Here is a 23,366-nt window from a genome sequence, read left to right as displayed (position 1 = left end):
GGTGGGGTGGGAGGTTGCATCTCCATGATGGCTTTGACCTTCTCGGGGTTTGGCTCGATCCCCCGCCCCGTCATCATGAGCCCTAAGAAATTTCCCGTCTGAACCGCAAAAACACACCTACTTGGGTTCAGATGCTGGTTGAAGGTTTCCATCACCTTGAATGCTTAGGCCAGGTTGGTAGGATGGGTTTCTTTTGACCGGCTCTTGATGAGCATGTCGTCAACATACGCTTCCATGGTCGACCCGAGAAATCCCCTGAACAACTTGTTTACCATACGCTGGTAGGTGGCTCCGGAGTTTCGTAGACGGAATGCCATCACCATGTAGCAGAACACTCCGTCCGGAGTTATGAAAGAAGTTTTCTCTTCGTCCTCTTTACACATGAAATTTTGTGGTAGCCTTTGAAGGCGTCCATGAAACTTAGCAGCTCACACCCGACCGTTTCATCAACCATTTGTTTGGGATTTGGTAGGGGGTATGGACCCTTCGAACAGGCTTTGTTCAAATCCGTGTAGTCTACGCACATTCTCCATGTAGGGGGTTTAGGTGCGAGGACTACATTGGCTAACCACACCGGGTAGAGAACTTTTTGGATGTGCCGTACCGCCAAGAAGGTGGCAGTCTCCTTCTTCAAGAACTCTCTTCTTTCACTTGGCAAATGCCTCTTCTTCTGCTTGACTAGCTTGAAGCCTAGTTAAATGGATAATCGGTGACATATGACAGATCAGTCGACACCTGGCAAGTCCTCCGATTCCCAAGTGAAGATATTTTTAAACTTCTGCAACATTTCAATGATGTTTTCTCATAGGCCGACAGGGAGGTTCCGACCGATCCTAACCATCTGCTCCAGCCGGCTAGTCGAGCATGATTTATTCCATCTCTAAAGCTGGCTGCGGCTTTTCCTTGACCTCCCCTTGGTCGACTTGTTGAGATATGGTGTGAATCCCGGCGTTCTAACGATCAGACGTCTTGACCGCTTGTACGTATCACTGTCGGGCAGCTTGCTCGGCGTACTGCAAGACCTCCACTAGGGGTTTGGTTAACGGGGTGAATCACGGTCCATCTTTCGGTCAACCACGTTGCTTAAAACATTGTCGATCTTTCCTCATGTCGTGACTTTTATCCTGACTAACCGATTGCTCTTCCCGTCTCTTCGCCATGTTAGCCTCTGTAGCGTCCGCATGGTACCTAGCTCGAGTAATCGCTTCTTCGTAAGTCTTGGGGCGATGGACGATGCAGTCGTAATAGAGTGGCCTAGAATGGTGACGTGAGTAAAGCGTGGATTGCCACCTAGTCTTCCATTGGTTCTACCTAGTCGACCTGACGATCCCATTTGTGAAAGAAAGCGGTCAGGGCTTCCCTCGCATCCTGTTTGACCGCATTCAGATAGGTGTAGGTCTTCTTTTTTGATCTGCTGACTGCGAATCACCTCACGAACTTGTCATCTAGCTAGCTGAAGTTTCCAATCGACCGGGGTTCCAACTGTAACACCCCAATTTTCAACTCTTACATTTATTACAAATCAGTATTCATATGCTGCGGAAGCTTACATCTTATCAGCAGAAAATTGGGTGCTACCGCCACACCTAGAGTGAATTCTATCACCTCTTTGACAAACTCCACTCTAAGTGCACAGGCTAAACATACAACATTAACAACAATCCCTGTCTACATCAAAGAGTAGACCCCAACCTCAACTTCCATCCTATTCAGAGCTCATCGGGCTACAGGAACCCACTCTATATAACATCTGTTAACAGAAAACACATTGAAGTGTAGTTAGCACGACGGCTAAGCAAGGATATCCATGGGTTATTCAAAACTAAATAAAGGTTTTGGTAAAACTTTTTACATGGAAACCCTATACCTTACTCATCAGCATGGATTCTACCTGCAACAGTTATAAATGGCAACTTGCACACATAGTAGGCAAAATTCAACATCATCTTGAATCATTTTCCCTCTAGACGAGGTCATTTGAAGATCATTTACTCACCCAAAGAATATAAGGCTAAAAATTTAGGCATACAAGCAAGTAATGGAAAAACACAAATTCCACACCTTGCTCTCAATCACTTTATTTGCAAAAACTTTCCCTCAAAGGGAATTCTCATCACTTTTCACCTTTCAAAGAGAGATCACCCACAACCTTTGGGTATTTTCACTACTTGTCACATATCTCCTTTCCGTAGCTACAGCGTAACTACATTCATATTTAAAAATCCACTTGGTCCTAGATAGAAAGTGAGTGTGAGGCCTCTAGAGTATCCTTTCTCCACTTTTGACTGACCACTTGGATCGTTCAACTCGGGTTCAGTGGTCATCGCCCGGTCTAATACTGATCCCCTGGACTTATAGGAGCGTTGGAATGATTCCTAGCTAGCCTCACTAGGTTCATAAGAACGACCCCTACCCGAAAATAGAGTGACTATACTTAAGTGTGCACACCCCCGCAGGAGACCCTTTTCCTTCCGGGTGATATAGTACTCGGCGAATAGACTTCGCCCACAGTATGAACTAGTCATACAATAACATAACCACCATACGGGAAGGCACTTTAAGCTCTCTATCCCGTATGCTACAAGACAAGGTCCTTCACCACTTTTACTAGAACTAAGGTTTGAAAACATTTTTCCACCTTTTCCCTTTTCTTGCTTTGAAAATATTTTGGACATACTTGAGTCAATTCCAATACTCGGAAATCGATTCCCCCTTTTAACCAAATCCGGAAATTTCCCTTTTCTCTTGCAAAACATTTAGATAATCCACTAACAACCATTCACAATGGTAAATCAAGTGTAACCATTCTACACTTCCAACCCCACATTTTTCACATAAGTTCCATACTTGACACATACATCTCAATACATATAACCATAAGTTCCATACTTGACACATACATCTCAATACATATAACATATAGTTCCATACTTGACACATACATCTCAATACATATAACATATGGTTCCATACTTGACACATACATCTCAATACATATAACATATGCACTTCCCAACCTTAACATCATCTCAATACATATAACATATGCACTTCCCAACCTTAACATGAGCATAATACACAAAATACATTTACTCTTTACATGTACATAATACCACCTCCTTATAAGAAAATTTCAGCTTGGCGCAGTCCAAAAGATTGAGCCGGTAAAAATAATTCCCGAACTCTTTTTCACTTGAAATTTTTATGGTAGAACCCCAACTCATATTACTTGATGTCCATAAAAAGTTTTGATCATTTTGATCCGCGAATAAACACAGAAAATTCCATTTTTGCCCTTGGCAGTGTGCTGTCCAGAATTTTTCTCTCTGGACCAGTTTTGGAAAAAAATTCGAAAACCATACTTATACTACTCCGATCATTATGAAATTTTATATGCAGGTTCTACACTTATTGAACTACATATCTGAAGAAAATAGGATCAAAATATCTTACCAAATTTTCCCAATAAATCTCGGAAGTTACTGCCAGAAATCTATCTTGATTTTCAATATTTTCACAAGTATAAGCCTATATGGACATAAATATAATATGTACATGCATATAGAAGCTATGAACATGTATACAAACATATTCATAAAACTCCTAATCTCATCATATTTCAACCAAGCTATCAATTATCTAGTTTCAAACAACCTCAACCAATTAAAGGGATTCCTTACCTCTCTAGAAGATTTTAAAACCGTAGAAAGTTGGTGATTTCCTCCTTCGAACCTTTCACCAAAGATCCTAAACAAAAATCACCATAATAACAACATTTTCATGATCCTTTAGTTTAGACTTAAGCTCTAGGAAAGATTTAACCGAACAAAACCAAAGTCTTACCTATACTAGAGCACTTGTGAAGAAACTTGGCTATGGAAGCAAGCTTTAATGGAGGAAAAATGGTGAAGAAGATGAAGATGATCACACTTTCTCTCTCTCTCTTTGATTTCGGCAATTTGAAGGGAAATGGAAAGAATTAAAGACAAAGCTTATATATTATATAAGGGAGCTTGTAGGATAAGCCACATTATTTGGATCATCTTCAAGAATTAATTAAATAATAACATGTGGCTAGAAATGGTGACAAGTGTCAAAATCTTATGGTAACTCAAGAAAAATATCTTCAATTGGACTGGTAAGGGTCAAAACAGATATAATTTCGGTAGGAAATAATTTAAATAGGAATAATTCCGAAACTAAAAATTTATCTCAGACTGAAACTCAAAATTGGGCTAGGTTCGGTACACCGCGAAATTCTGCGATGTTACGGTCAAAATAAATTTTTGCTGCTATGGCCTAATTTAATTAAATAGGAAATTCAAGAATAATAGTATGGTGTCTAATAATTCATTTCCTAGGATAATCGGGTCCGAATACCAGCTCCTAAAATTCTTACGGTTCATGACCGGTACGTAGATCACAGCTTAATAACAACTATACTCACTTATAAAAATTCTTTTGAAATATCTGAAGATCATAACTTATGAATGTCAACGCCTTAGGATAAAATAATAATGTTAGGAAAATACGGGGTATTACACCAACTTTCTGAACCACTCGGCTGCTTTACCTACCAAAGTCGCGAAGAAAGCTCTGCATATGACTGCATCATTCACTCCCAACATCAACATGTTGCAGTAATATATGTCAATGTGTTCTTGAGGGTCAAACCACCAGATGTAGGTTCGCATCATCGGGATCCTAAGATCTTGCGGGTAATGCGTGCTCATGACATCGTTAGTGAAGGGTGTGGCGATTAGCGGATTGGTCGGCTCTTTACTCTTGTTGTCTTTTCATGAAGCTCTCGTTGTAAGCGATCGATTCTCTCTTGCATCTTGGCCAACTGATGATGGAGACTATCCTCCTTGCTTGGACGCAACTCTCTCCTATTCGTTCGGTCGCCCACCTAAATAGCTAGTCGACTTGCCCTGCCTTCCTCTTTGGATCGTAACGCACTTCCAGTGCTGCTTCTCTCTGTCTTCGTAGTCCTTCAGGATTTCAGCCTCGAATGGTCATAGTCATCTTGGGTCTCAACTCGAGACCTAGCACTTTTCCGAACGCGATCGAAGGTGCTCCTACGTTGGGTAGTGTCAAGTTGACTATGATCTTGATGTTCTTCTCGGTTGGGTCTTCGCGACAGATCCGTTGTTTGAATCTTGTTTGGGTCGCGATCTCGGGGTTACAGATGCAACTATCCTTGGGAAGGTTGAGCCACTAGTTGTTGCTGCTCTACAACAGGAATTTGGGGGGTTACCAATCACCTGGTGGGTTTGCGCTATAACATAATACCCAAGAGTTCCAGGCCACGGTTGATATATTTGAGAGAATCCCTATGGTGACATTCCTTGTACGAGGTTTTCTCCAAGTGTTCCTAGTGTTGGGGGCAATATCGGACCCGCTAGGGGTAGCATATTGTATGCCATCGGTATTTGTATACTTAGGTTAGCTAGGTCATTCAATGGTATTGAAATGACGGCATGGATATTTGTGTGTCCAGTCTACTGGTCGAGATTCTGACTAACTGGTTGGGTAGGTTGTGTATCCTCTGTTGCGTAGTTGGAGGTGAGTTCATTCATTAAGCCTCTTGACCGCTCCAATTGTCAACGTAAATCATTCTTGAGGAATGTTTCGACCACATTGTTGGGGTGATATCCAACCTGATGGGTTGAGCATTCCCTCTACACGTAGCTCTGGCTCCGACTCCTCTTGTTGTTTGCCATCTCGATTAAGCAAGGTGGATTTTGACGTGAAAAATGTAATGAGAGTATGTTACAGACATAGTGTCTAAGCGCTCGTAGGTCATCTGGTCGGTCTATCGTAGGGTGACCGGGCAGTCCGAGGCTAAGTAATATTACAAGTATGAAGTGGTTACAAGTTGGTTGCTACAAATGGTGTAGATTGCAATTGTAGAGTGGATTATAAGTAGGGTGATATTCACAGAGTGTAGATTACAAGTCGTAAGTAGTAGATGTTGTAATGAGATGAATATGAGAAGTGAGGGGGAGACCTTCCTATTTATACTAACTAAGTCGGTCTATGCATTTAATGCAGCTACTGCAAATGGCTTGATGTGGCGTCTTTTCGTTGGCTTGGTTAGATGATCGCTTTGTAGGCTACACGTAGGTTGATTGATCGAGGTTGCAGAGTCGTTATGCACGCAGGCAGTCAATCGCCGCTCTTCAGGCGCAAGTTGGCCATCATTACTTGTTGTGTAAGTTAGGTTTTTGGCTTTACTTTTTAGATCTATCGGTCATCCTACGGTAGACCGGTCGGGTGGCTTTCCGTCGGGGCGATTCGAGAGCATCTTCTTTTGTCACGAGGCCTATCGGTACAAGTAGTAGGATTGATCACACGTGATTTATTCTAGTCGGGTTGATGGCTATGACGAACTGATTTGGTGACTTCTTTTCAGTCCAACTATACGTGTTAATCTTTTATGCGTATTTACCCATCAAGGGTGTTTTAGTCATTTGTTATAGATGATATTTATTCTTGCTCATTTGAGATTGTATATCAATTTACTTTACTTTATGATGGCATAGGCCCAATGTCACAATAAGCTTCATGGCGGTGAAGGCTCGGAAGATATGTAAGTGGTCATGTTCGCATAATTAATTAAACTTGTCAAGGTAGTTTTGGAAAATAGTTAAGATAGTTGTTACAAATTAAATGAAGACATTAAATGGTGATTTTTGATTTTATCAACCACTGGTCGATCGACAGGCCAACACTATTGGAAAATTGACTAAGTGTTTGGTACAAAATTTGAGCAGCGTTTAGCCTCTCATTGAATTATGAATTGCTTAGCCTTTCTCGAGGCTTTACACTCCTATTTATACAAGTTATGGGGGATTTCTCCCCTTTGGTAACCCTAAGCTACCATAAATGCTTTAGGATTTCTTTCCTTATTACATTTGGGCTAGCTTTCTAAATTATGGTGATCTTCTTTCCTTATCCCACGCATGAAATCCGCATATAATCGCAGTCGCTTTTAGGAAACTTCCCAGACCGCTATTCTTGCACCACCTTTAGGAAACTTCCCAGACCACCCTTTATGCACCGCCTTATCCTTACTGCCCTTCGGCCTCGACCCCTTCATTTGGCCACAACTCCTAGATCGATCAGACCACCTTCCTTCCTTCTACTTCCTTAGCTCCGTATTCTTCTTCATGTAATCTCTTCCCCTCATTCTTCCTCAAGGGTCAGTCGTTCGTGATCGTCTGACCCATCACCAACAAGTCCTCGATAGACCGACTCCCCGCCCAACAGACCCTTCAAGCTCACTTCCCCCTTTCTAATGAATCCCCTAACTTCATCATCAGTCGTCCCCTCCCTCCTTCCGAGTACTAGATCCTGAGCCCTAGTCCTTCCCCCATCAGTGATTAAGGAGAACAAATCATTCGACCATATATTAAGGTACCTTAAAGTCTACTAATTTAATTTGTCATGATTAGACCTGGCAATTTTGGACACGACCCGCTAACACGACACGAGACCGGACATGAAAATAATGGGTTAGTGTTTAGCATTAAAATGTCCTGGGTCGTTAACGGGTTAACCCGTTAAGAACCCGTTATGTTTCGTTGATTAACGGGTCAACCTTTTAAGAACCCGTTTAACCCATTAATATTATCGTGTTAACCCATTTACACGAACCATTGTCATTTATGTAAGAACCATTGTAATAATGACATTACAAAAGATATCATGAACTCTGCTAAACAAATCATGTTCGTATTAAAAATTTGAACCTATTAACCTTAACGTGTCGTGTCTGTGTTTAGCCTTATCGTGTTCCTGTTATTATTGTGTCGACCCGTTAACAAACCCGTATACACGAATTACCAGGTCTAAACTCATGATTAAGGGCTACCAATTACGTCATCTCACTAATTACTCTATCTAACCGATCAAGATCGTTATTCCACCCATCATGCACTAATAATCATCTTATTACCAAAAATCATTATCCTCATCCCTCCATTATCGCGTAATTACTATACATTAAACTTTTGACTATAAATTTTCATTATCAAAGACAAGGATGAGACATCTTCATGCTCAAACTCTACCAAAAGTCTATTGATACTCTCCTATAATCCCATAAAAATTATTTCATGCCCAAGCTCCATACTAATGTACGTGCACAACAAACTTTCTAAAATATAGTGAATTTGGCTTGGCATTATAAAAAAAAAGTGCATATATTGTTTTAATTTCACCTTTACCGTTCCCACGTAAGAGTTGTATATGTTAATCTATTTTTCATAAATGATCCCATATAATGATCTTATATATTTATATTTTAAGTTCATGTTGGGTCATCCCACCTAAACTTAACAATTTCCTTCTAACTTTAGTTACAAGTTTTGTCATTTTATATTTGTATTAATTTAAAATGGGATAAGGGTCAAATAGACCCTCAAACTATATCGATTTGTGCAATTAGGCCCTCCAACTTCAAAAAGCTCCAATTAGACCATCAAACTTATTGTTTTGAAGCAATCAAACCCTTTAACCTATTTGTGACCTGTAATCGCAGGTCACCTAAAATTCCGGCGAACTCCGGCGAAAATCCCGGCAAGTGAAGCACCACCGGTGGATGTCGCATTTGGAGACATCTCCGTCGAACGGAGATAGTGACCGGTCTCCATCTCCGTTCGACGGAGATGCGACCTTCGGTCTCCTCTCCGTTCGACTGGGGATGGAGACCAGTTTGGTCACCATCTCCGTTCAACGGAGATGGCTCCAAATGCGATAGCCGCCGGTGGTGCTTCACTTGTCGGGATTTTCGCCGGAGTTTTAGGTGTCCTGCGATTACAGGTCACAAATAGGTTAAAGGGTTTGATTGCTTCAAAATAAGAAGTTTGAGGGTCTAATTGGGACTTTTTGAAGTTGGAGGGCCTAATTGCACAAATCGATATAGTTTGAGGGACTATTTGACACTTATCCCATTTAAAATAGAAAGTGAGATAGAGAGGAAGGGTAAATGCTTCCTTATATATATATATGTGTGTGTGTGTGTGTGTGTGTGTGTGTGTGTTCAAATGCGGCGGCGAGCTCCGGTGCAGTCATGGGGCCTAATATGCACCGTCCAATTTCATTAATCTTACTGAAATTCGCGTATGTTTAAGTGGGGTTATTATGGTAATTTTAGTATTTGTATTACGTGAATCGGAATGGTGCATTTTAGTACGCAAAAATCCCGCCTAGGCGCCGATTAATCCCCGCCTAGACGCTAGGCGCTGGTCGACCGCCTAGCGTATCACATTAAATGGTGGTCTAGGCGGCTAGCCGGCTAGGCAACCGCCTAAGCTCTGCCTAGGCCGCCAAAGCACCGCCTAGGCCGCTTAGGCGCTGACCGCCTAGGCGTCGACTAGACCGACTAGGCACCGACTAGGCCTTCTAGTCAGTCGATTAACTATTGTTCGTTTTTTTTTTAATGGGCTATTTCACTCAAAACAACATCATTTTGAGTGAAATAATCCTAAATTGTACAAACTTTAGATATTTTTTAGGTTAATATTTAATATTTTAGTATTAACTATTAAAGTATTATATAATTTATAATTATTAGTCTTTAAAAAATTAAAAATACTTAACAAATTTTTAAAAAATAAAAAAGAAAATAAAAAAAATACACGGACGCCTAGGCGCCGATTAATCCCCGGCTAGGCGTCCTAGGCGCTAGGCGCTCCCCGAGCGCCTAGCGATTTTTTCAACCATGTTAGTACATAGTGTGGTGTTTTTGAATACATGTTGTGGTGTATTTTATTACGTATCTTGGTGCATTAACTGTGTTGTGGAATAATGTGTTTTAATATATCCGCTGGTGCATTTTTATACGTAGAATGATGTGTATCTGTGTTGTGGAATGGTGTGTTTTAATCCGTCGTCTGGTTCATTTTAATACGTTGAATGGTGTGTATTTTAACACATGTTTTCTAATAAGTGTAATAGTGCATGTTTATAATCTGGGGATGTGGATTTTAAATAAGTGGAATTGTGCATTTTAACACACGTTGTGGTGCATTTTAACACGTTGTGGTGCATATTTTAACACATGTTTTCTACTATGTGTAAATAGTGTATGCTTATAATCTGACATGAGACACGTTGTGGTACATTTTAATATGTAGAATGATGTGTTTTATTAAGTATATTGATGAATTTTAAGTGAATATGTGCGTTTTAGTACGTCTTGGTATATTGTGTGGAATGGTGTGTTTTATCGGTCCTCTGGTGCGTTTTAGTATGTAGAATGGTGTGTTCTGTAATATATATATATTGCGCGTTGATTTGATGAGTTGATATGATCTAATGGCTGAAAATAGGCCGCATGGCCACACCTAATGACCATGCCACACCTGATCGATCATGACTCTATATGTATATATATATATATATATATATATATATATATAAATAAGCAAGAGGTAGAGTTTGCAACATCAATCAAATTAAATCAATTGGCTATATGTAACTTGCATCTTGATGGTTACCATACCCTAATGTTCCACAAGAATAACTTGAAGAAACCTCATCATTAAGAACCCTACTTGATGAACATGAAGAAACACAAGAATCTCCATCTTCACTACAGCTACTACTACTCAACCCATCTCTCATCATCAAGTTGTAGCGGTTAACATTCTCATCCTCATCAATGCTACTGTTAATGTTATCCTCACAAACTTCTGCACTTTCCCCTCCTGCTTTGCCGTTGACTCTTTTCTTTTGAAATACATGGCATATTACCAGATTTCCAATCTGCTGCATTAAGGAACCCTATACACAAAAACAAACATGGATACAATGACGTTGATGAAGATTAATGTCAACTTCGCACTAGTTAAACCCTAAAAAGGCCAAACGCCAAAGGGTCAAACTGACAAAAAATTTTCACCAAAGTTAATTTTTTAGAGTTAATACCAGCCAAGATCCCTCGAGTTTGATGGTTTTGTTATCTATAGTCATAAACTTTCAATTTGTATTCCGTAGTCCTCCGAATTTTAATTTTAATTTTGACCTTCCATGGTCCAAGTTAATCACCATAGTCATTCAACTATTAAATTTTAACCAGCCATGATCCTTTCAAGAGGACTGTGGTTGATTAAATTTTGAAAGATAAATGATCATTGGTTGTTAAAATTTAATAGTTGAAGGACCATGGTGATTAACTTGGACCATGAAAGGTCAAAAATTGAAACTTGGAGAACTACAAAATCCAAATTGAAAGTTTAGAACTATAGATTGCAAAACTATCAAATTCGAGAGACATCGGCAAGTATTAACTCTAATTATTTACCATATGACCTGATAATATATGATTCATATTTGATTGGGGTGAAATCAGCCAATTCATTAACTAACGAATATGAAGGAGTTGCTTTTTTTAATCCTAAATTTTTTATTCACTTAGATTTATTCAGGAAAAATCCAAGGAGTATAATTATTATTATTTTTTAAATAAATTTTAACTAATTTTTTTTGTTACACCACGAGATGTCCTGAGTAGATATTTGTATAGAAAGCACATTTAAACTCGTGCCATACTCAGACTGATCCTAATTTACACTGGGTTGGCACAACTAAGTAGCAAATTACTAGTCTTCATATTGATTTTTTCATACGAGAGGGGTTTCAAACTCCCGACCCCTATGAGATATAAATTTTAACTAATGGGTTAAAATAAAGCTGCCCTCTAGAAAGATTGATTATGCTAATTAATACAAACAATAACCTGTGCAATCATTATTGCATGACTATAGTCTATATAACTATATAGATCATAGACAAAGAATTACATTTTTAATATACTAAAAGTATATTATTTTTTCGAAACATGTTATTTGAAAGTCCATTATTATATATATATTATCAAATAATGTATATGCAGCATAAAAATAATATAATTTTAACATATTAAAAATATATCTTATATTAATGGACTAGATAACAACTATCTGGACCATAATCTAGGGGAAATTTTGCCTAACTTGTTAGTACTAGTCTAAAACCATCCTTTTTAGTTTCTTAAAGGTGGGTAGTCTACAACCACTCCCGTTGACCAAAATATAATTTTTAAATTAAAAACATTTCTTTTAATATTTTAATTTTAAGATTTATTTTTTTTACAATAAATGTTACTCCAGTATATGGAATATATATCATACTTTCTAAGAAATAATTATAATTATTAAAAAAATACAGTCTAGTGGTCCAGTGGCACCCGTTGTCCTGGTTTACCATGATGACTTTTTTTTAATAAATATCTCGGATGGATAATTTCATACCTGGGAATGATCTTTCTTCATGGCGTGGCGGAAGTAGGGCGGAAGCGGTGGGTTTCCGGCGGGGGAAATGGCAACGAGGCGATACTGATGCATAATCCAATTGGTTTTGGAGCCATGTGGAGGCTTTCCATAGTAAAACACTAATGTCTTCTTCATCCCCATAATCATTGGGATTGAACTACTACTCTTACCAGGACATGTAATATGCTTCTCTTCACTACTACTTGGCTTCCAATATCCATTGGAACTCACTCTGCTAGTCTGGTTCCCATTTGGGTACTTTGTAGCTTCCTTGCTGCTGAAGAAATACCTGTCTTCTTGCTCCATATCTCCTGCAATTTAATTTCTCATTCATCAAAATATGCTAGGATGAAGCGTTTATCACTACGCCAAAAGTTATAACTCCTAGCTAATATATAACTTTTTTGGTCAAATCACAAAATTTTATGAGCCGACCCTAACTGTAAGAGGCTGCTTTAAGCCTATATCATACTCCGATTAATTCGCCTTCGTATCGAGCTTGACCAATTATGGAGCAAAGCATTTGCCAGATTGATTTTTTCAAATGGGAGGGAGTTTGAATTACCAACCTCTCTTAAGGGACGATAGTACATGGTTACTCACGCAAAGATACAACTTTATTTCCTTATACCAGTATATACTCAAGAAATAGGGTACTGGGTTTGGGCTTTCTAACCTCCATCCAACAATCACCTAATCAGTAATCACTGCTAGACTTACCACAACTCTCCTACACTACCCGGCTTGGTCCTTCATAGACCTCCGCCCAACGAAATATATATTAGCAATAGTTATACCATGGAAATGAGTCTAACTTGCAAGGTACAATGTACATTTACATACTGAATGTTCACAATTTGAATTGTGAAAATTTAATATGTAAATTATGTATTTTAAACTCCGATCTACCTTGCAAGATGGACCCGAGTCTACATAATAATTTGCAATATATTAGCCATGTATTTGGGTTTACACTGCAGAAAACAATTCTCATGGAAACGAACCTGGCAGATTCCAGGGGTTATATCTACAGATGTTGGGCAATTCGGGAATGACAGAAGCCGGTAGCGACAAGGAGAAGATTTTACGTTGCAAATACTGAAACACGATCTCTTGCTCCGTCGGCTGAAACCGGAATCCGGGCGGCAGCTTCACCACTTCACCATCGTCCCTCACGAAGTGTAATCGGAGACGGCCATCCATCTTTCAATTCGTCGTACGTATAGTAGTCTAGAGAATGTGGACGTTTAGCTGAAGCTGGGAGGAAAAGGTATGGAGTTGAGAGATGCTTTTATAGCAGCAAATGAAGGTGATGGAGATGGTGGTTTGGGTCCCTATGGATCATTGAAATGACTTTTGCCTATAAAAGGATCTAATCTTTCTGATACAGCTGGAGCTGGGGACATTTAGTATATATGGATTACTTAAGATTTAAGCTTTTACAACAACACATTATATATATATATATATATGGTCATAATCAGGTGTGGTCGTGTCTTTCGTGGGGTCGGGGCAGTTTACACCACTCAATTTTAAGAAATGCACAACTCAATGTTAAAGAAATACACCACACAAATATGCCCTATTAGGTATACATCACCAAAACCACACCACTACGTATGAAAAAATACACCACACAGTTTTAAGACATGCACAATTAAAAACAGGGGAGTTATGAGGTGTTTTAATGCATTTTCGTTGTGGTGCATTTCTTAACATTGAGTGGTGTGAACCGCACGGCCGCACGGGAAGGCGCGGCCACGTTTAAACATATATATATATATATATATACACACACACTAGTAAATTATTGTAAAGAATAATAATAATAATGTAAAATATTTTTATAAATTTTATATTTATATTTTAGAAATAACTAACATATAACTCCAATATATAATGTGTATATATTATTATTATTGAAGAAAATAAGAAAATATATAGTGGATGCATGTGCATGGTATCAATAGTAGAAAAGATAACGGAAGTTATAACGGTAGAGGTATGAGGTATGTTTGTCTAATATATTGTAAAGTACAACTTTTATAGCATAATGTACAAAAAAGACTTAAATGTGGACAACTGATGTCCATTGGATCTAAGTTAATTTTTAATCTCATCCATTGATTTATATTAGATTATGCGGTGGTAGTATTGTAAATTCGTATTACTAACGTTCCCTCGTCTGAGGGGCAAAACTGTCAAAACTCATCAAACGCAACTCAAACATAGAACTCTAACGTCTTCGTTCGTAGTTTCTTCCATTCGCTACACTACGCGCAGTCACTTCCATTGTCTTTCTCCATTCCATCAATAACCTCTATTGCAAGGTTTTTCTAGTTGTTGAACATCTATAATTCTTTAAGGCGAGGAGAGGAAGAGTTTTCATACGGAACAACATTTACAGAGTAACGACTACAGAGGAATAACCATGGTTTCGGAGGAGAACGCCGTACAACGTACGTGAACAACACACTCCGAATAGTCAAGGTAAATTTCATTTAACCGGAACAATTATTGAGATGATGAATGTATGATTAATCTTTGCTTTGTAATTTTTACCTTAGTTAAAGGCATGCATGTTTTTTTTTTTTCTTTTGCGCGATTTTGGTTTTTCTTCGTAATTTGTATATGTTCTTAATAGTTATCATTTTAATTAGTTTTTGAGGTTTTATTAATTTCTAGCATGTTTAGCTGTTGCTCTATACTGATAAATGATTTTGTTTGTGTATATTATTAGTTATATTAAGCTCAATATGTTAAACGCCTCTTGTTGTTTTGGGTGCATCATTTTCTGTCTTCAAGTGCATAATTTTGTTCCTTTGAGTGCATAATTTATTGTAATTGTGTTTATAGTATTGTATATGAGTGTACATTTTTTTTTTCTGAAAGCAAAAGAACCATATCAATTAATGTAAAAGAGTGGAAATAGAGTCAGGAGGACAGAGTCGTAGTACAAAACACTGGCCTGAGAATAGGCCGTAGCTGCAAGAGTATGAGTAATGACAATTGCCGATCTAGGGACTAAATTAATATGGCAATTACTAAACAACGACACGGCCACCTTGCACGCATCCACTGCTAAACCTGCATACAAGAAAATAGCTTTTGGCATCATCAGGTGTGTTTGACGCTGTGCGCAATCGGTGGATAAAGTAACAGCCGACATCCCCTTGCATCTAAGCCACGAAAGAACATCCTTGTAGGCTACCGCCTCTGCTATTAATGGTGAGAAACAATCTGGTGATGCACCAGCACAAGCCGCGAGGAACTCTCCATCGGCCACCAATAGTACTGCACCTTGCGTCGCCTTTAAGGTGGTGAGATGAAAACTGGCGTCAAAGTAGCATTTTGGAAGGGTCATCTCTGATTGTGCACCTACACTGAAGATAGCATTGGGCACGACAGTAGCCACCTGGCCGGTGTAGACTTCTCTCCATGCATGCAAAGATGTTGCAGCCGTGGCCAAAACCCTACTTGGTAACGGGAGGGAACCATCCCATACCGCGGAGTTGTGGGTTCGCCATACGTGATACAAACTGCCTCAACATAGCCAACATTCTCTTCAGTCATAACATTCAACACGCTTGCGAACCACATGCAAAATGAGTCCCCAACAATGGAAGAGATATGTAAAGAAGACCCATGCCAAACAAGTTGAGAAAATTCAAACAAACTAGAGCATGCATTGTATCCTCGTGAACTAGACCACACATTGGACATGTTGGATCTACATCTACCCTCTTTATAAGCAAGTTGGTGGTAATAGGGAAAATATCATTTAGGGCTCTCTAAAGAAAGGTCTTCCACTTGGGGGAGACTTTAATTTTCCAAAGAGAGATCCATTTATCAAAGCCTCCAGGCACAAAATTAAAATCCCCAACAATAGCCCTATAACCACTCTTCACAGAGTAACAACCCCTAGGATCCCCATGCCAAAAACACGAATCCATATAACCAGGTGATACTAGGATCCTAGCAATACGCGACATCATTCAACATATACATGTCCCAAGAACCACTAGCCTCATCTATCAGACCAGAAACTAACAAACCATTCAGTTGCTCAGGCATAGGTGTCATCACCATAGGACTTGGATCATCAAGCAACCAGGGATGTCCCTAGATTAGGGTAGACTTCCCATCCCCAATCCTACACTTCACCCCTCCACAGACTATATCATAAGCAACCATAATTAAAAAACCCCAAGCCTGCTTTCCCAACATAGCCAAATTGAAAGCACGAAGGTCCTTGAAACCCAGACCACCCAAACATCTTGGGCACACATAAACGGTCCCAAGCCTTCCAATGTATTCCCCTTTCGCTTACAGAACCCCACTAGTAATGATTCATGGTCCTTTAAATAGACAAACAAACTGACTCAGTGAGTACAAATACACTCATTGAGAAAGTGGGAATAACTTGGGCCACACTTTTCAACAAAATCTCTTTCCCTGCCTATGAAAGTAGCTTTTTATTCCATGAACCAATCCATTGCTTAATCTTGTCTTCAAAAGCAAGAAGACCAAAATATTTACCAAAGTTAGGAGCCTGTGATACGCCTAGCTAAGTCGCCACCTCCTCCCTGTGGTCATCAGCAGTATTTCTACTAAAATAAACACTAGATTTATGAAAATTTATCGCCTGACCATACATACTCTCATACAAGTTCAGACAACGCTTAAACACTTCTGCTTCCTGGGTATTTGCTCTAAAGAATAGGAGGATATCATGTGCAAAAAACAATTGGGAAACCGGGGAAGCCCCCCTAGCCACCCTGCAACGATGGATGGTTCCCTCCGCTTGAGCCTTCTACAGCAACAAAGAGAGACCAATCTGCACAAATAATGAACAAATATGGAGATAAGGGGTCACCCTGTCTCAAGCCACGAAACAGAATGACTTACCCACTAGGAACACCATTTATCAAGAAATTATAAGACACCGTGGTGACATAGAGCATAATTAAATCAACCCAACGATCAGCAAAAACCAAAGCCACCAACATCCTACGCAAAAAAAAAAAAAAAAGCTATCTTGTTAATTGGCTAATAGCTTTGCCATAACCTTATACATAACATTGCACAAAGCTATAAGTCAGACACAAATTCAGAAGCACTTTTCTTAGGGATAAGTACAACACTTGTATCATTAAGCCCTTCTAGAAAGGAACACAAATTCAGACAATTGATGACAAATTCTGACACATTCCTCCAACCACATCCCAATAGTGCTGGTAGAACCCTGGATTCATCCCATCAGGCCCCAGAGCCCTGTTAGGAAACATAGCAAACAGGGTCGCCTTAACCTCTCATCATACTCAAACGGGCGCACCAAGAATTCATTATCAGTCGTCTGTGAAACACGTGGGACAATAGAACCAAAAAAAAAAAAAAAAACTCCAACAAAGACGAATTAGAAGACTAAAAGATCTTATAAAAAAACTCAACACAACAGACTTCAAAGACTCACCCTCAACCCACACACCAGCATCATTTTTAAGTCTAGACATAGTGTTTTACTTTTTACGAGCATAAGCATACATGTGATAGAATGTTATATTTGTATCAACACCCCTCAACCAATGCTGTTTGGCCCGCTTCCTCCAAAAAATGTCCTCTTGGGCCACAAGACGGGCCAACTCTCAATGCGCTGGAATTCAGCCAAGGAAGCAGGATCCCGAAGATCCCTCAATGAAAATTGACACTTGCGGAGATGCTTTATCTGCTCACAAAACTTGTGAAAATGGCCACCACCCCACCTTAGTAGCCTCTCACCGTAGAGCAATAAACAACCCAACAAACCACTTGCCCTACCATCCTGCCAAGCAACCTCCACCACTCCCCTACACCTCTCATCAAGCAACCAAGCCATCTCGAATTTGAAACCCCTACATACCCCACAACTTCTCAAACCATCAGAAAAAACACTCAGGTATAGAGCCGAGTGATAAGATGATCAGGTTAAGATATTTTCCACAAAGGCTCCCTCCTAGTCTCCTACTGACCGCTCCAACTAGCACCTGCCAATACTTTATCCAGCCTCTCATCCATCTAGTCTGCAGATCCCTTACCTCTCTCCCACGTAAATTGATAGCCCCTCAAAGGGAGTTGAACCAACCCACACTTATCCACAACTTCCCCAAAATCGCGAAGGAGGCCATCAGGATGAGGATTACCACCCATCTTCTCATGCTGATATAGGAGATCATTGAAATCCCCAATAACCACCCAAGGTAAGTTAGATCTACCAGCTAAGGATCGTAGAAATGTCAAGTCTCCGTCTTCCTACTACACTCAGGGAATCCATAATAACATGTCATTCGCCAACTTGGAAAGCCAACAATACTTACTTCCACATCTATGTGATTCTTCGAAAAACTCAAAAGTTTGGCCGTACAATTCCTCCTCTAAAATTGAGCCAAACCTCTACTCAACCCTACACTATCAACATAAAACAATCAATCGAAACCAAGCTTCACCCAAAGCCGCTTAGCATTAATTTGGCTCACCTTGGTCTCCATAAGAAAAAAGAACTTAGGCTTCTTACAAGGCACTAAGCTCAAAATCTCACGAACTGTGCGTGGATTGTCCAAGCCACGGCAGTTCCAACTTATAGTACTCATGATGATGGGCGGGTTTGGGAACCAGGATCTGCCTTGAACAAGTTTTTTGAAGCGCCAGTCATCGCCAAACCACCATTACCACTTACCCTTTGACTACCACTTGAACTGGAAGTATCACAGCGACGTTTAGCTACTGCCACAATACCAGAATCGTCCTCACGCCTACTGGTCGTGACCTCCTCCACCTCTCTACCACGACCCATCTCACCAAAACCATTCGCAACGCCCATAGCACATAACGAACCAAACAATGGCACCAACCATGGATCACCCATTGCCCTAGGACCACCCTGACTAGCACTAGCCCTTAACTTAGCCCTATATGGATACTGGTTAACCGTCACATTTGACTCTTTCGCCTTTAGAAAAAACTTATATGAATGGCTCTTTTAAAGAATACCATAGAAAAACAATAAGAGTGGAACATCTCATATTTAAAGGACACCCAACAACTTGACTTATCTCTTTTCACAAGCTTCATGCATCGCTTAATCGGACGTGTCACCAGAATAGAGACATGAACCCGGTAGAAGGTTTGCCACGGTGTTCCTGCAAACCTATCGTCACAACAAACGAAGGTGCTAATAAAATTTCCTATTTGTTCTAGAACCACATCAGAAGTATACCCCAATTGAAGCTCATGAATCTGCACCCACATGTCCACAACATCAAGAGCAACATCCCTTGGGAAAACACCGTCGGGGACCTGCCTACAGACCAAGGTGTTGTTCTCAAAAGACCATGGCCCCTCCTCTAGAACATACTGCATGTCCGATCTATAGTAAAAACAAAGAAAAACAAGTTTGGTTGTACATCAGATATTTGTACATCCTTCACAGGACGCCAAACCAAAGCCATCACCCACCGCATAAACTCAACCTTCACCAACTTTTCAGTCAAGAAGCGACCAACCACTACCCATGTTTCATGTTCCTCAACCTCACCAACGCCCTCACTGACTACCTCAAACCCAACATCCTCATCTTTGAGAACCAAGTCTGCCCACCTTGCCGTTAGCCCTACCACCTCCTCACGGACCCATTTTGTAGCCACGCAGCGTACAACCAATGACCAAAAGCAATACTAAACCAACAACGAGTTGAACCCAACAATCAATCAATGAGCAACACCGATGAAAACAATCGGAAAAACCCAAAAAATGCCGAAAAACCCTAGAAAACATGGGGAAGAAAATGAAACCCTAGACATGTTAGAGAGAGAAAACATCATTCTCAAAATTAATTCTATTTAATTCGATTCTACATTATATAATTCTTTGAATTTGTCTTAAATTGAGAAAGAATCTAGCTAGACTGTGAATAATAGTCTTATTATTATTATTATTATTATTATTATTATTTAGTCAAAGTCTGAATAACTAGTCTAGTGTCTTAATCTCTAACCTCCCTGTGATGTAGGAGAGGTTAGGTTGCCAAACACTATAGGGCTCTGTAATTGTTCTCTGATTATTGAATTGACAGAATACGTTACTCTCATCTGGTATCAGTTAGCCAAAACTTAAAAGTTTTATTTTTTTGGTTTTTTTACGATCCTTTTTCCCTCCCCTCCCTCATGTCGACGAACTCCTCTAAGAGAACCATCAGTGCCGCCAACCCGGCTGCTCCGGTCGGCACAACCAACACCCTAAACGCCGCCCACCACTTTGTTTCAATAAAACTCACCTCCAAGAACTTTCTTTTCTGGCGAACACAACTTGTTCCCTTTCTCTGCGATCAAGGACTCCTAGGATATGTCGATGGTACTATGCCGTGTCCTCTGGTCTCCATCGCTGCTCCATCAGTTTCGGATCGCTGCTCCATCAGTTTCGGATGCCTCCGCCACCACTCCACCGGAGATGACACCAAATCCGGCTCATGCCAGCTAGACGCAGCAGGACCAATCAATCCTCTCGCTGTTGATTTCATCCCTCTCCGCCGAGGTGATGTACTTGGCTGTCGGACGGCATACTTCCTGCGAAGTATGGGAATCCATCACCGCAGCACTAGGTTCCTCCACTCGGGCGAGATGCCTCAACCTCCTTGGCCAGTTTCAGAGCCTCTACAAGGGTGGTAGCACGACGGCAGAGTACCTTGGCCGTGCCCAGCTGCTTGTGGAAGATCTAGCGCTTGCCGACCAACCCGTGTCCTTAGATGAACAAAATTTATATGTCTTTCGGGGACTCAGATCGGAGTTCCGGCCAATGGCGTCATCTCTCACGGTATCTGATAATCTTGTCTCTATCTCACAGCTTGCAGATTATTTACAGGCTCAGGAATACATATATGCGGATGAGTTCACCCTAGAAGCTACGGTAATGGTGGCTAATCGCGGTAGACGTAACAATGGCGAAGGCCATTTTGGTGGTCGGCAAGGCCAAAATGGCGGCCAAAGGCGCATACGAGGACGGCAAGGCAGAGGTGGCCAAGGACGTGGTCGCGACAGTGCACCGCGGTGCCAAATCTGCCGGTCGCACGGTCATACTGCACTTTACTGTTACAAGCGGTATACCGCATCGCCGGTAATCCTTACAAGGTCACTATGATTCAACTAGGGTTAAGCTTATATGAGTGTACATTTTTGTTTTTTCTAGTTTGTGTTGGTTTAATTTCGAGTGCACATTTTAGAGCCTAGAAGTGCATATTATAGCCTTAGAGTGCAAATTTTTTAGCTTTGAAGTGTATTTTTATCGCCACATTTGTATGGATTAGTGCACAATTTCATGCCTTCAAGTGCACATTTTTGTTACTTTGAGTGCACATTTTGGATCCTTGCTATGCATTTTTTATTCTCAATTGTGTTTGGATTAGGTTAGATTTTTAATACTATCTAATCTAAGTTTTTATTTTGTTTTGTTTGTTTATTTGTGTTTTGTTGCAAACCCCCATAAAAGGCTTAATGGAATTAGATAAAAACAAATTGTAGTATATAAAAAACCAAAGAAAGGATTAAGGAATACCTCTAAAGATGTTGGCTCTAGTAGTGCAGCATCTCCTGCGAATGTAACACGACCTTTATAGGTAAGGCAGTCACTCTAGAAGCGTAGTGCTTACCCTATCTTAAAAACAAGGTCATCCACACACTAGTTCTTATATGCCCTGTAGGATTTAAACGAGGTACAAAGGTATTGGCTTTGTACTTGGATATTGGCTTGTAGACAGTTACAATCTTGTGAATAGTACACTATATATGACGGATGGGACTGGTTGGTTGTAACAAAAGATAATGTTGCCTTGGTTCTGGGTTTTCCTATGGGAAATACAAAAATAAAAAAGTGGTCGAGGTCGCAAGAGGACAATGTGTATGTGTATGATGAATGGAGAGATGCAATTGGGAAACCAGAGTTGTAGATTACTTACATTGATGTTATTAAGGCAATTGTCCCATGCTATGATGGGGGTGTATGGTTTAGAAGACATTTTGCAGTCTTAGTCTCACCTTTATATGTAGATACCCCAACAAATGGGTATGTTAGGCCATTAATCTGTCATCACTTAGAGAATGTTTCCCAAATTAAACATTTGAATTGCTGCCATTATGTTTTGAGTAGTCTTATGGATTCTCGAGAGAGTTGGGCAAAGAATAAATTACCTTTTTTCACTGGACCTATATTGTTTTTATTGGTAAGGCTTATAACTTGGATGGTGAATGGTAAATGTAATAGATTAATGTTGAGAATACTTACATTTTGCATTTGATTTTAGGTTTTATACGTCGATCATGTTGTGGTGTTCCTCGGTCTGTTCTAAGGAATCTTCCAGCATTCATTGGGTGGATTTGGCCTTGGCAGAGTTGAGCGTCGCCTTCAATTTCCACCAGAACCTGTTGAATGTCAGCCTGAGGAGCAACCCTAATGTGCACCTAAACTTCTCCTAGGCCGAGATGAGGATCGTGTTTAAGGACCACGGAGGGAGAGCAGTTGTGAAGTAGAAGGTGATTCTTTAAATGATGATGATGCATATGTTGCAAACTTTGTTGAGAAAGTCAATCTTCTTGGGGCTACTATTGTGCATGTTATTGATCTGGCACAAAAACCACCACGATGTGTGTTTCAGTGTTGCAACACCTGGACCTACAAGCTTATTTGCAACACTGAAGTAGAAGGCGATTCTTTAAATGATGATGATGCCTATGTTGCAAATAAGCTTGTAGGTCCAGGGAAAGAACAAGAACAGACTTCTAGGAATGCATTCTAGGCAAATCCGGACAATCTTGTTGCATTGGACAATGCAATTTTAATGAGGCAAGAATATTTGAGAACGATGGCTGAGATTCTAAGTTTTACTCTGCTAACACCAACACCACCAACTACACACTATGAGTCTTTGAGAGAGTATATCCTACCAAAATAGTGCCTGAAGTTGAAGTGCAAATGAAAGATTTTGCTCAAGGTGTTGATGAAGCAACAATTGAGAGAGTAAAT

The 23,366-nt window shown here is 40.1% G+C and overlaps 2 protein-coding genes across 2 annotated transcripts; one reads left to right on the top strand and one right to left on the bottom strand.

The window, feature by feature from the left end:
* Positions 1–10,445: 10,445 nt before the first annotated feature.
* LOC115996503 (NAC domain-containing protein 83-like) lies at positions 10,446–13,566 on the bottom strand. The gene is made up of 3 exons (XM_031235762.1): positions 13,325–13,566; positions 12,300–12,631; positions 10,446–10,791 (listed from the first exon to the last, which is right to left on the bottom strand). Exons 1-3 carry the CDS (start codon positions 13,521–13,523, stop codon positions 10,477–10,479), a joined length of 846 nt encoding a protein of 281 aa, XP_031091622.1. The 5' UTR covers positions 13,524–13,566; the 3' UTR covers positions 10,446–10,476.
* A 7,322-nt stretch (positions 13,567–20,888) lies between these two features.
* LOC115996101 lies at positions 20,889–23,139 on the top strand. Its single transcript, XM_031235241.1, has 3 exons — positions 20,889–21,448; positions 22,648–22,774; positions 22,999–23,139. Exons 1-3 carry the CDS (start codon positions 20,889–20,891, stop codon positions 23,137–23,139), a joined length of 828 nt encoding a protein of 275 aa, XP_031091101.1.
* Positions 23,140–23,366: the final 227 nt, after the last annotated feature.

Source organism: Ipomoea triloba, chromosome 11 (genome assembly GCF_003576645.1).
Source record: "Ipomoea triloba cultivar NCNSP0323 chromosome 11, ASM357664v1".
Taxonomy (NCBI): Eukaryota; Viridiplantae; Streptophyta; class Magnoliopsida; order Solanales; family Convolvulaceae; genus Ipomoea; species Ipomoea triloba.
This window is presented reverse-complemented; position numbering and strand designations above follow the sequence as displayed.